This window comes from Nesoenas mayeri (assembly GCF_963082525.1).
Source record: "Nesoenas mayeri genome assembly, chromosome: 6".
NCBI classification, from domain to species: domain Eukaryota; kingdom Metazoa; phylum Chordata; class Aves; order Columbiformes; family Columbidae; genus Nesoenas; species Nesoenas mayeri.
In genome coordinates this window covers 3,300,140-3,314,802 of record NC_137545.1, presented here as the reverse complement: position 1 = coordinate 3,314,802, position 14,663 = coordinate 3,300,140, and the positions used below count along the sequence as shown (strand labels likewise).

Below are 14,663 nucleotides of genomic sequence, written 5' to 3'. Positions count from 1 at the left end.
CCTCCTTTTGTTTCTCTGAATTACTTTTAAACAGATGCGCTCAGGTCAGCTTTCCCGAAAGCTGTGGGGATAAAGCAAACGGCTCAGCCAGATTTCATCAGGAGAGACTGAATATAACACTCAAGATTGCAAGTGATTGCTGCTACCTTCTCTTGTGGATTCCAGAAACATGTCTAATCTTTTGGTCACTTTAAATGTGTATCTCAACTTTCAGGGGCTTGATTCTTAAATCTGTTGAAGATGAACCAATGGTAGAGGTACAGTAATAAGCATATGTACTCATGCAAGTTAGCTTGCTTGCATATTTTTCCTTAACGGTGTTGACTTGCTCACAGCACAATCCCTCTCTAAATGGCTGCTATAACTGTGTTTCAGGAACAAAATGAAAGAAAATAAAACAAAAACAAAGACACCCAAACCTCCAAACCCAAGCTTGCTAATTGAATTTAAGATAAGTAGCATTTGATGTAAAGCTGCATAGGGTCAGATGTTCCTTGATCACAAAGAGGGTATTTGGCTTTGCTTTGACAGCATTGTAATTCCCCAGCAGTAAATTAAAATTCTGGCAGTTGCAGTGGTCAGATTCAGAATTGAGATAGGTGACATTACAACCTTTTCAATATGTTTTTAGCCCAATGAACAATGTATTGCAATTTGTTCCTGTAAATGGCTATTGCTATCTTTTTTGTAGCTCCAGTCTTAGGCTGTTCTGCAAGGAACACCTGTGTTGCACTGCTTAATTATCAGAAATTGGTTAAAGCACAGACATGAATAACTTCAAAGGAGTTGAAGGTGGTAAAGGAGCTAAAGGAGGTAGGAAATACTTGCTGCTGAAAATTATTTATATTGTTAACTAGACTAAGAAATACATCAAGAAATACCGTAATATATGTAATATCTTGAAAAATACAGAGAAATAATCAGTATCTATATTGGTCAAAGATCAATCTGCTTCATTAGTAAGGCAACTCGTACCAACAAAAGATGAATTTCCACTGCAAAATCATTTTGACAGCACTGCAGCACAATTTAGTTAAATGGCACCTTTTTGTTTCTTGGCCTGATGTTCAGCAAACTAGTTGTTAGCCATATATTTTTTTTCTGTAAAACAAAGCAGGGCAACAGATAACGTATCCATTTTCAAGATGTGTTTAAGACTGAGAGAAAAATAGGAATTTTTGGATCGGCGTACGAAAGTATGTGTGCATGTGTATAGATGTGTGTATGTTTGTGTGTATATATGTATATACATGTATGAATGTCTATCAAAAGGAGAAAATATCATGGGGTAAAGGGCATATAGATGTAAGACAAAACTATAAGTGATTGTTGGCTAGTATGTTCCCTTTTGGCTATTGCTTTCTTCCCCCACCATCACTTTTCTTGTCATTTTTATTTATTTATGGAAATGAATGTGTGTTATATCTCCTATAAATGTTACCAGATACTCCCTGTCTCTGGGGAGCTGTTGAACTACCTGAGGAACTCCATAGGGTATAATCTCATTTCATTAACTTTTAGCACAATATTTATTAACTTTGTAGAAATAGTAATACCTCCTTACCCAGCAAAAAGAGAAACCTTCACAAGTTCTGTTAGTCTCATTCAAACTGTTTTCTTCTCCTCAATTTCTTTACTGGAAAAAAGAAATCCCTCTTAATGACTGATTACTGTGCTGTGTAAAGAAAGTTGCGTTGCTGCTTCTTAACTTTTCTAAATGAGATAATAAATCAGACTAGTGAGCAAGTGGGGTCTATGCATAGTTGCAATATTCTGATTAATCACTGTGAGAGACTGGATTGTCTGGAAAGTTAGGAGAAAATAAGAATTATTTCTCTGAGTCACTTGACAAGAGAGCATTAAGTTTCAAGAAATAGAGTGGTGTGGTTATTTTGAGGCTCGATGTACGTAAAAAAGCCCACATCCCCTATTTTCAAATAAGCTATAGAGAAGTGAAAAATACTATTTTTAATCAATTACCTATCCAGTAAGAATACTAAGGATACTATGAAAGTATTAAGTGTGTATATGAGAATGTGACGTATGTCTGTCCATTTTGATTTCATGAAGAAAGAATTTCAGGGAAGCTCTTTCGGGAGCAGTTGAGAAGAATTTCAGTTCAGCTCTGAGACTTTCCTGTATTATGGGAAGCTGAAAACAACTCATTTGGGGCATTGAGTTGGTGACTTTTATAAGAATGCATATATGTTCTGTTTAAACGCATAGATGAGTTTAAGTGTTTACTTGCAGGGGAAGGGGGCAGGAAAGGATGATGTTTCAGGCTGGTAGAATCAAGTGGAAAAACTGAGGAGACAGGTTTGGTGAGAGCATCAGGGTTTTTTTGTGACTTGCACAGAGAGGGTTTGAAAACGTCCTACAGTGGTTTAGGTATGTTTATACAACAGTTGAATTAATGTCGTTAGTAGTTTAATGTTAAAGAATACGGAATACACTCTGTCAGTTTAAGTAAAATATCATGTAGTTGCAATAATTGGGGATGAAAGAGTTAATGGTGAAGAGCTTTGACATTTGAATACCGTCATTTTAGTGCATCACAAGCATTAGGTGGTCTTCACCAATATCTGGGATGGGTTTGAATGTGGAGAGTTCTCAGGCTCAGACTTGAGCCTGGTTTGCGCTCTGCACGAAGCAGCGGAACGAAGAGGGGACGGGTGAGCTCGGAGCTGCCTCGTGCTCTACGCACAACAGTGACAGCCATCGCCTTTTGATGTGTTATCTGGTCCTTGAGGATGGGAGGTGCACACCAGCTCTTGCCAGAGCCTTGCTGGAAAGACCCCTGTAGGTCTGAAGGTCTGCACTTTGCTTTTACCTAAACCCAGCTCTAATTGAAAGATATAGGTGGTCAATGTGAGCGTCAGCTGGTGTGTTGTTTCTTTTGGTTTTAACGTATTTGTGTAAGTCTTTTTAAAAGTAGAAAGTGATTTTTTCTGATCAGCTGTTCACGTTGGTTGAATTGCAGTCTGTTGTGCAGTGCACTGTGAATTAGTGAACTGACTTTCATAATTCTTTGGTTTCCTCAAGTCAGTAAAACTTAGGATCACATTTTGTTTTTCATGTAGGATTGGTGAAATAAGATTTTCCTTTGCTTTTGAAACAAGATTTATTTAATTGTAAAAATTAAAGCTGTGAGATGAGAGCATTCTGATTGGGAATTCAGAATAAAATAGTCTGAAGCGACAGTTGTTTCCTAACACTACACTTGTCAAGATCTTCTTGGTGGTATCTTCTTTCTTTTACTTTTTGGAACAACCCTAATGATATTTATAAAAGCTGAAGATATGCTTACATTCAAAGCTGAGCAAGTAGGAGTGTAAATATGGATATCTAAAAGAAACTGCAAACTGACTCTTTTCATAGCTGCATATAGATGAGAACAAGTAGCTTGCAGCATTGAGTCACTTCTCCCTAGCACAGTTCTGAACTTGCACGCCAAAGGATGATATTTAGAAGACATCTCTCCTTTATTTCAAGTAAAATGTTTGTTAAATTTCTCTTTATCAATTCACTTGTAATTCTTGGTAGTATTTTGGTTGTCTTTTCATCTATAGTGAAGAATCTTATCCAGTCTGTGCAGTTTTTCTACTATAGGAGCATTCAGAAAGCAGAATATTTGCTGTTCAAGTTTGCATCTGACTTAAGCGAATTATCCTATATCAATTTACTTGTTATCTAATACTCACTAATAGGATATCTAAAAGCCAGCTTTTCTATTATCCATGTACTTTACCAACACCAACAAAAAAATAATATTCCCAATCTTAAACTAACTGCACTTCTCTTCATGGTTAATACACATTGTGGAAATCAGGTTTTAGGAAGCCTGTTTTGTTTTAAAAAGAAAAGAAGAAAAGGCACTAACACACACAGATTACAGTTGCTTTGCTAATCTGCAACATTGACATAAAGAAACATTTTTCCCGCTGTTATACCTTAGATCATGAATGTTATCACAAAAGAGGTTTATCAAAGTCTTTATAGGCTTTAAATAGTCTAGTCAATTGGCTGCTTCATAAGGATCTTCTTTAAAGTTGTATTTCTGTGTCCTTTAAGTGCAAAGAACTGAGTTTCTGCACTGTAAAAATTCTATATGGAACTGATAACAGTCTTACATCAGTCTACTTTAAGGTAGTCTGCAGGAATTATGAATTTATTTGTAATGCACAATAATTAGGTAGGTCTTTTAACTCGTGCCCTAATCAATGGGAGCTGTAAGGCTCACTTCCCTACACCATGGCCCCCTCCTCCGTGTTTCCTCTGTCTTTCCCAATCTCGGTTAACAAAATCATTACAAAATACATGCACAGCAGCCAGATGCTTCACCGAACTTTTACTGTGTATCTGTATTTAGTTGAAAATGTGTATCTCTATAGGAATTATGGTATGGTAGGGAGCTTTAGAGCTAGGGAGGGCAGTAGAGTAGATGTCAGCCCTTCTGTTCCTGCATTGAGTCTGTGTAGACACATGCTCTGTGTTGTCACCTGAAGGGACTCCTCTGTTCCGCCGCTAGTGGCCCCTTGATAGCCAGCTTAGATGCTGAGGCTACGTGCTGTGAATACTTTATTTCCTGTCAAGGAATCTATTTGAAAAAACAACATATGAACGCATATCCTAATGTGAACCTAAGGCCTGATATATTAAATATTGTTAGATGAAAGCACAACATAGGGTTATATTTAATTGGGTGGAAATTCAAGCATGTGCTTCAGTGCTTTCTAGAATGAGCTTTTCATGCTTTTTGGTTTAAAAGACTGTGTCAGTTCCAGCTGTAAAGACACTTGTTAGCGGTCTCCTTTGGCGGAAATAGTTTTTGCGCAGTCATATGCATCTGGGTTCACTGTACACCAACGTTAGACTCAACTGAAGCATTGGGAAGATGTCTTTCCTTCCATCCCAAGGAGCCACATTCTCCTTCTTATTACTGATTGCCATTGTTAGCACATACTGTCATAGGAAGCAAGGGTTTTCTGAAAAGCTACAGTTTAAAATAGCCATCAGATGCCTGAATGCAGAAACACCTCCGAAGGCAGCACAGCATGTTGTGCAGAGCCTGAGCCGAGTGCTGCTCATCTTACGGCAGGCTTGAACACCCCAGGTGTGAGGAACTGCTTGTAGCGTTAATTCAAAGGTACCCTTTGGTTTCAATTCACCTTTTCACTGTGCATCTGTGGAAGAAAACTGGTGTGTGTTTCTTTTAGTTACCATTTACCCAAATAGCACACATAAAATAGATGTTGCGCTGCTTTTCTTCAGGAGAGCGTTCCTCCAGTTGTGTGTTCTTTTTATTTTCATCTGCTGGGCTGGGAAGTTTGGCAGGAGCTTAGGTCTGTGATTATACTCAGCACAAACACAGTTTTAAAACATGTCTTCTGTCCCAGAAGCATGATTGTCAGTAAAGATTATGGTTTAAAGCTGCTAAGGTGTTTTGAGATTGAAATATAAAACATCCAGCCATATATATCAGAGACCTAACTGAATTTACAGGCCACTTGTTTATTTAGCTTCCTGTCTCAGTCAGTATTTTCCTCTTGGGTGAGCCATATTTTTTCCCTTGAAGTAGTAACTTTTCAACATAAACTTAGTGTTGCACCTGACAGTGCTGCTTTAGTCATATGTAGCTGTGAGCTATTGCTTGAAGAAAGCTACGAGGGGAAAAAAATCATCAAGGAAAACTTGCGATACGTGTTCCGATTCAACTCTTCACAGAAGCAGCTTAATCTAAGATTAGAGAAACACTGCTCATTAAGATTTGCGTCCCTTCAGTCTGTTTTGGTGGAAGCCGTGATGCTGCTCAGCTTGCTTGATGGATTTTTACTAAAGCTAATGAGAGAGTGGAAACAAAGGCCTTACAGCAGCGGTTAACCATATTTTCTGATAACTCTTACAGATTGTGCAATTATAAATGGATTTTTAAATGCCAAAAAATGCCTTTTTTAAGAGTTAAATGTTAGGTAGTGGGGAGTGTTGTAAATATCTACTTTCAAAATGAGCCTTCAGGCACTGTAATGAACTTGCTGACAGTCTTCTGTGCAATATCGTTTTCCCTTCTAGGTGCTTTAAGAGTATACTATATGTCTTATTTTGTTTCGATCAGTATGTTTTAAGAGTGTGTATATTGGCTAACGATGGATTTTCTTTCTGTACAGCATGGTGGAAGATGTTTCAAAATTTTGCACTTTTCTAGGATTTGCAAGTTTGTAACCTGACAATTTTTAACATGCACACTTTTGTACATAATTAGTATTGTATCTATTTAACATGAGTCTGAAGCAAATAAAAGCAATTCAATGCATAACTTCTCCCTTTATTAACAGCCCCAAAATGAAACCAATGGTGTGGAGTACACTAAAGGAACAATTATTTCATTTGGCAGGTAAAGCTGGGCAGCAGGAAGAGCTGACTTGCTATCCAGTCTTGGTTGTGTTGAAATAACTTTCTTCTGGTGGGGAAGTAATCAAAGTGGATACATGGATGTACAGACACTTTCAGACTAAGAATAGCTATGATTACTCAAGTATTGCAATAAAATTTGACTTTTTGCTGGTAGAGGTGTCCAAGACATGCGTTAGGTTGGGGAGAAGAGCCCACTAATGCATATTTATCTTTATTTATGAAGATAAGGTTCTCCACCCACCCTGGAACTAGAAGCATCTCTCTGCTTCCTCCTCATTGCATTCCCATAAAGTGACTTTTGCTGCAGAATATGCAAGGCTACAGATTCTGGAGATTACTGTCAATCAGGAGGAAACTGAAATCTGTTCCAGGCTCATGTTCAGTTGGTTTCTTACCCCTGTAAATGAGACAAAACATGTTGTGAGCTTTAACAGGAGCTAGGACAACTGTGCTTCCATCTGTTATGAGGGATAGAACAAAGCATCCTTATTCAGAACATGCAGAGTTTTGACTCTCTTCCTTGCCTGCGTCATGGGAAAGACATATTAGATTTCTTGGTAAACGTTCATATGACTAAAGACATGAGTTCCCGTGTTCTAGAGTTGAACACGTTAGGGCCAAACTGGCATTCCTCTGGCCTTCAAAAAGAGAATGGGAAAGGGAAACAAGGGATTAATTTCTGATGTGAGGAACAGGCAGCGTGGACAAGGAGTCTAACAGAAGTCTCTCTTCCTATCTATCTGAAGGAGGATATCCATTTCAATTCAAATGAAGCACTTACCTCAAAAACAGACGTGCTCCTGTCACTCCTTGCAAGGTGGCTTTGTCTCCTTCCACTAGCAGCATCGCACCTTCCCGCAAGCCCTAATGTAGGTGTAAGCATTTAATGTTATTTTCAAGCTATTTGTAAGGCTAGAATGCTTGTCACAAGCAGTCTTAGTGCAGCTCACCATGACTACCAACAAGACTTTCTCACTCATTTATTTCTAACAAAGTTGCCAAGACAAATTTAGGTGAGTTATCTTGTTTTAGAAGCTGCTTTTCTTGCTTATTTTTCCCTTTTAAAGAAGGACAAACCATTAAGGAGAAAAAGAAAATGTGTTTTTCCAGTTGTTGAGCATTGATAAGGATCATGGCTGAAAACATTGTGACAAAACTAGTTCAGCCAGAAGACACATTCAGAGCAGGGGGAACTGTGATCTACACATCAATGACGAGCTAAGGAGCCACAGATCAGGCCAGTTGACCGACCAGAGATGGAGGATGTGCTGGGGGGCACATAGCCCCATCTCGTTATATGTCCAGCCTGGCAAAAAAAGGCAAAAAGTTGAGACCCTTTAACATGGCCCAGGGCTTGTTGAAGCTTGTTCATCTTTTGCAATCACCACTTCCCTCTGATTTCTGCATGACACAAAAGGGGCAAGCCGTAGACCCTCAGTGTGGCCCAGGACTTGTCCAGACTTGTCCCTCTTTCACAATCACCACTTCCCGCCCCCCTGCAAGACTTTCCTCTACTCTGGGAGCTATACAAAGCTCACCTAAACCAGCACGGTTTGGGGAATACCAGCTCGGCCTTGCCAAGGGAATACCAGTCTACCAGTCTCAGCGAAGGGAATACCAGCTTGGCCTCACCAATACCAGCACGCTGAGGACCCTCACTCTGAACCAGACATCGGAGGACGCTGTGCTCCTGACCCCAGCATCCTCGCCGTGGAACACCAAGGCTACACATCATCGTACAAGTCCTGTCATCCACACTGTGGGGCCGTAAGAGACTGGATCCCTCACTCTTTTCTTTCTTCCTTTCTCTCTGCTCTTTCCTTCTCTCCTTTTTTCTATACCCCCATTTCTTTGTCTCTCCTTCAGTACTCCCTTTCTCCCTTTCCCTTTTGAACATATAAGGATAACACCATCTTTAAGCTCTGCTGTTGATCTTTGGTTAAATTTCATATTATAGCTACTGATGGTTGCCAGCATATCGCTTGCAGTAGGATTTTCGCTATTAACGTGTTGATAAGTTCTGTTATACTTTTTCCAAGTCACCATTCGCTGTAACCAATATTCCAACAAGAACTTTTACTAAAACTCACAATTGAATTGGACCTTGGAGGTGATTGTCTGTCATTCACTTCACATAACCGCACAGAATTAACCCAGAGTTAACTCACACCTGTTCTCATCTGTTGAGTCAGGGCACGTGTCACGTCTAGAGTTAACTCATCCATCATCCCATCTGTTGGGACGGGACAGTTATTATTTCTTTTTTTTACACTAGTTACAGGGTGTTTCAGAACGACAGACCCCAAAACACCTTGTGTTGTGATTTCAGATTGGGTCCATCTTTTTGAAACACCCTGAACTTGTGCTGCCACCATTCTTAGATGCACTTTGGGCCAAGCACCAGCCAGCTGGGTTTGTTAGAGCACAAACTTTATACTCCAAGCTGAAGCACAGGGACAGGAAACGCAGAGGTCCCACTTCCCCAGACAGATGTACTGTAATTACTACTGAATGAGCAAATTCAGAACCTACAGAGAATGAAACATCATGTAAAGTTAAGAATATCTGCAAAAAGATTCAGGGGAGGTATCTTACAATCTGCATGCACATCACCCCCAACATACACCTTATGACTGGCCACTGACTGGAAAGATCAGAGCTGCCTAAAATGTGTTTGGCAACAGGACTCCACACATTTAATCAGCAGAATGCATTTCATTTGTTCTAACACATCTTCTGCAAGTAAGCAAAACCCAAGGTTGAAGCTCTTAGCTTTCCATGCCCCAGTTCTGTAAGGTTTGTCAGGCAGGGAAATCTCCACTGCAAGCTAGCAAGAATGCATTTAAAATATTTATTGTGCTACAGCTATGAACTTCCTGACTGGGAACTACTACTCACCAGAACTGGAGGGGTGTTTGGTTCTTCGTGACACTGGCGAATTCTTTCCTCTCTTGTCTCCTGCAATGAGTGTAGATTAGCTGCCCAGGCAGTAAGGTAGGACTTGGAGCCCTCCAAGTAGCATGACACGAAGCAATTTCCTAACATTAAACAAATCAGGCACTTGCCCTCAAGCAGAATGCTTTCGTTAGACTAATGTATTGAAGGTAGTGGCAGGATTTACTTTAATAGATACATATTTTACCCTTCTTCACTAGCAGCAATTGCTGTAGATTGATCAAACAGAACTAACACAATCCCTAGCCTGAAAAGCCTTAAATTTTACTTCCACTCAATTCATCCAGCTCTATTTTTTTTTAATGCTATCTCTTCATGATCACTCTCAGAACAAGAGCACTGAGGACAGTGGTGGAAGCAAACACCTGTGATGCCACCTTCGTGAAAGAGGGTAGTGACCCATGGATTTCCACTGATTACATATCTGCCTGTTTTGTCCTCAAGTAGGTAACGCACTGAAGAATTTCCTGCTGTGAACAGCTCTGCCGTGTTTTCTGAGGGTTTGCTGCTGAACTGAGCAACAGTAGTTAAATCAAACCAGAAGGATTTGTTGGTAAGGAAACACAGGAACACAGCAGGGACTTGGTACAGCATAGAGCTTCTAGCCTCCTCCGGCAGAAACAGCGAAAGCCTTTTATAGGGAAAAGACTGCCTGCTCATCTAGTGACAAGCCAAGATAATTAAATGAGTACCTATAACTTAATCTAAATTCTAGAAGCACACCCTGATCCTCCATCTCTTTAGTGTCCCCTAATTCTTAATACTTCCTCTACCCAAGAAGAAATTTGATTATAAGCATTTGGCCTGTTAAAAGACACACCATAGGAACTCTTCCCTAAGGAATTAGCTCCTGGCAGGCTCCTCAATAATCGGCTCCTCCATAGAGTGGAGATGTCAGTCTTTGTACTTGATGGTTCAAGTGTTTTTCTTTCAGCCACACCAGCACACCCGCGTGCTCAGTGATGGACATGACAGGGGGTGCTCTCTGCAGGGACACTGGCGCCTGAGTATTTTCTCACACAACAGGTTTGCATGCAATCTCAAGACCTCCCTGTTCTGATGGGTCCTTCAGATATTTAAGCCTCTTAATGTACGTTTAAGTTATGTCTTCTGAAGCAGCAGGTAAGACAGACTATGGTAGAACTTTCCAGATACACTATGCGTTGCACCTTAACATTTCAAATTTCTCTCTCCCGGCCCTGTCCCAAGTTCCACACCAGGTATGAAGCAACAGTATTTCAGACATTGCAAAGTATCGGTGAGAAACACTCTGTTCCACCTCACTAATACTGTTGCCAACTCCTCTTCCCACTCACAGGAAAGCTTTAGGGAGGAGTAAAATGTTACTGCCTCACTGGCATTGCCCCACTCACATTTCCAGCTGCTCTAGAGAGCAGCTGTTAGAGTTATATAGCTTTGTAAGGCCTCACAAATTCGGACTGTTGTTACACCGCTGCACCCTGGTTACTGCATTAGCTCTGGCATGATTTACTTACACCCATGTGAGTGCTCTTCACATCTGGGTCCAGGTAGTGGGCGTTAATATTAAAAGGCACTAAGCCTAGGGCCTGCAGGGAAGGTGGATAAACAATTGGCATGTCATTGGTAGTATTGATGCTGATCGTAGCAACGTTGGTTCCTGCACTGGATCCCACGTAAGGAATCCCATCCTGGAAGACAAAAGCAATGATTAGTATGCAGTATTGCAACTAGGAATTACGTTTTATAGCATCCATCAATCTCAGAGACTCAGCGATCAGATCAGATTTAGTACTTCTAGCTCAGTTCACTGCTGACTTCATAAGTGAAAAGCAGACAAACAAGAATTCAGCTTTCTGAAGTGTGCAATAGTTTGTATATGTCGTGATTGCTGGAGAATTAGCTATTGAATGTCCTGCACTTGCAGCTCTGTGACCCCATCACAAGAGAGAACTTATAAGGTAGTCAGTGCATATATTAGACTTTGCTATTAAGAGAGGAGAAACTTGTCTACATTGCAGTTAGAGGAAATATCTGAACTAGCTTTTAACTACCTTCTGAGGAGACTGGGCCACCTGAAGCTGAGTACAATGTTGCCACGGCATCAACTTACCGGCACTATGACCGCTGTAGGTATTACTATTATGTACGTAGCACTATGTACATAGTAGTATGTACTATGCTGTACCTGGAAGGATTCCACACAAACATACAAGTGTATGGATAATGCTAAACAATTTGTAAGAATAAGCTACCTGGAGAGAACTGGTGTGAATATAACCAAATACCTATCTAGATTTCACTGGGGGCCCAACATTTTATGGTGTTTCTGCCCACAACAGGCACTGAGCTTCTGTATATTAAGACAGCCTGGCTAACCTTTCTTCTTGGCAGCTGGCCTTTTCAGATACTGCACTTGCATAAATCGGCCTGAAGTCATGTGCTGTTCCACAGTGCTAGAGGAACACTTTGCTTCTGTTCTCCGCCATGGACGGCATCTTTTTGCTGTGCCTTATGAGATTCACCAGCCAGAATGGGGCTGCTGACCAGAAGGGCTCAATGGCACTCGTACCTCTCAATTCCAGGTCCAAGAGGTACTCAAGGTAATTACACCACTTTCAACATCAACAGGGCGTTGTCTAGAAGGCAGGTATGGATCCAGCTTTATTGCTGGTTTATTAGCAGACAACCTGCAACTTGAACACATCTGTATCTATTAACAAGATACAAAGTGGATATCTCAAGCTGAAAACCAGTGTTTCTGGACATAGATTAAATTCTTCGTTAGTATTTAAAGTTGATGGGCTTCCTTCTAAGGTGCTGTGCAGCATTGTTGATCCTAAGGTTCTACAGTTCCACATGTGGGAAACTGCTCTAGACAGACAGATTGCTGACCTTCTTTTCAGGCTTCAAGGATTAATGACAGCCTTATTTGGCCACAGATTTCAGTTCGTCAGGCTGCATGAGATGGCTCAATATTTGAAGTATATTAAAAATAAATATGTGGAATCAACTCGGATTTGTCTGAACAAGAGCTTGTACATGAGATCCTGCCTTTCAGACTTGGCCCAAACCCTGTAGTTTTTACCTCAAGAACTCTTTTCCTGATCTCCTGTATCAGGCTGTGGTCATACAGAGCTTTCAGGAGACGGAATGTGTTCCCACCTCCTGCAGAAAGGGAGTCCAGCTTATTTAACATGCTTTCACCAACAGTTTTAATTGAAGCCTTTACAAACCAGGCAGACCCAGTGATTTCTATGCTCTGTTCAGGCTATTATCCTGATCTGAGCAGCACTAAAACCAGAAGCTTCAGACAAATGGTCACTGAGCAGGCCATGGGCTCATGCCCTGAGTTGTCCTTGGAACACCAACGCTGGCTGTTTGGCAGCAGATACTGTTCTAATACGAGGAGCGTGGCATTGGGACTCTGCTCAGTTTAAGCACAGTGGCCCTGCATCTTCCAGACTTCATAAGGCTCATACAGCTGCTATGATCATGTTATAAACCCTGAAGTACTGTTCAAATTAATAACTTGAAACTTACTGGAGATGAAGTTCCATCGATAAATTTCTCCTGCTTCCCTCCCCACCACTAAATTCAGGGTCTTACTGTTCCCAATTCAAGCACTGTTTTCTGTAGTTGCTAGTAATCACTAGGCCCAGCTTTTTCATTGTTGTCTCTACAGTGCCAGCTCTGAGCAGGACTAATCCAGTGCCCTTTATAAACCCTCATCAGGGAGCAAAAAGTAAAACTTACCAATAAATATTGCTTCAGATGTTCTTACAGCTTCCACTGGATCACAGGATTCATGAATGCTGCCCAGCCCATAACCTTAAATGAAAAAGTATTCACTTTTGCCACTCCAGCTTGGAAGAAGAATGTGGTATGGTCAGACCCCTTCTGCCTTCTCTCCATACCCCACTCAAGACAAAAGTCTCACCAGACAACCAGGGAAACTTTGGAGAACTCTACACCACAAAACTGTATATGTCCTATGTTAGTGCAGGGCTTATGAAGCAAACCTTTGCTTTATGGATACACATGCTCAGTGTCTAAGAGCAGAGCACTTCACTCAGCAGGTGCCACCTGAGGCACAAAGTCCCCCTGAGCATTCCCGGCTCACTAGAAAATGAGAAGGAAAAAGCTGTCAGTGTTCAGCTTGATTCTGAGTCTGTGATGTGCCATCATTGGTCTAGCATTACTACAAATATCTGATCTTTGTAATTTGTTTTTTGGTAACAGTTAAAATGTCTGGCTTTGACAGATTTGCCTTGCTGGGGTTCACTAAGTGCGGGAAGTACCAGGAGAGCCAAAAGTACATGTGACATCTGATAGCAGCAACCTCTGCAAGATAAGGAGCAAGGTGTGCTGCCCAAGGAAGTGAGTACTGCTTATTACTACAGTAACAGGTCCAAAGTTATCCTGAAAGGTGATAGATATTAGACGGAGATGTTGCTGCAGGCTGCTCTGAAAAGATCTTTGCTCGAAGCAAAGCTCAGTTGCTGTTCATCATGGAAATATCTGGCTGGTTGAAATGCATTATAGTCTTCACTTAACCCCAGTAGCTGCACGGCTTGAGCAGAGGTTTAAGATGCATGGGAAGAAACATTCCCTTACGTGACTAAGGAGGATAAAAAGATGCCACTTAGTATTCAGGAACCAAAATTTCCCCCCTGAAGTAGTTACAAAGTGTTTGCAACAAGATTTCTTCCGGAGGCCTCTAAAGCATGGACTTCTAGGCACAAGTCAGCAACCAGCTCCGTGCTGCAGTCCCTCCAGTTACAGCAGAGCCGGCCAAACCCCTCTTCCCCTCTCTGCAGCACCACCCCCGTTCGGAGCCCAGGAAAACGGACTGTGGCAGCGTTGATGCCCAGGGGCGTTCACCACCTCGGCTCCTCTTACAGGAGCGGCTGGCGAGGCCGGTCCCGGGCACGGCCGGAGCGCGACACGGCTGCCCCCGGCACGGCCGGAGCCCGACACGGCCGCTCCCTCGGCAAAGGCGCCGTTTCCGCGTCAGCTGCCCACGGGACTCTGCGCCGGGGCGCTCCAGCCTTACCCAGGCTTTCAAACTGCTCCCTGGTGGTCCGGGCGTAGGCATCTCGGTCGTGCAGGGCGTAGGGAACGAACAGCACCTGCTTCACCTTCCTGGGAGAAGAGAGGGGAGAGAGCGCTTAGCGCACCGGGGGAGGGCCCGGGCAAAATCCAGGTGTAAGATCTACATCACAAACCTGAACGTTAAAATTTTTACGCAGGGATCTTTCAACTAGGTCTATAATCATGGTTTAGCCAGTGAGACCAGGCACACACAATTGATTTGC

General features: G+C 41.8%; 1 protein-coding gene and 1 pseudogene across 2 annotated transcripts in view; one reads left to right on the top strand and one right to left on the bottom strand.

The window, feature by feature from the left end:
- The window catches only part of LOC308041735 (neurobeachin-like protein 1), a 347,706-nt pseudogene that overhangs the window by 52,542 nt on the left and 280,501 nt on the right, over nt 1-14,663 (top strand). The gene's annotated exons all lie outside the window — the stretch shown is intronic.
- LOC308041689 (alpha-aspartyl dipeptidase-like) lies at nt 6,730-14,624 on the bottom strand (the record flags this gene model as incomplete). Its single annotated transcript, XM_080346593.1, has 8 exons — nt 6,730-6,808; nt 7,193-7,275; nt 9,310-9,369; nt 10,863-11,036; nt 12,434-12,513; nt 13,102-13,176; nt 14,402-14,486; nt 14,574-14,624. 8 exons carry the CDS (start codon nt 14,622-14,624, stop codon nt 6,730-6,732), a joined length of 687 nt encoding a protein of 228 aa, XP_080202719.1.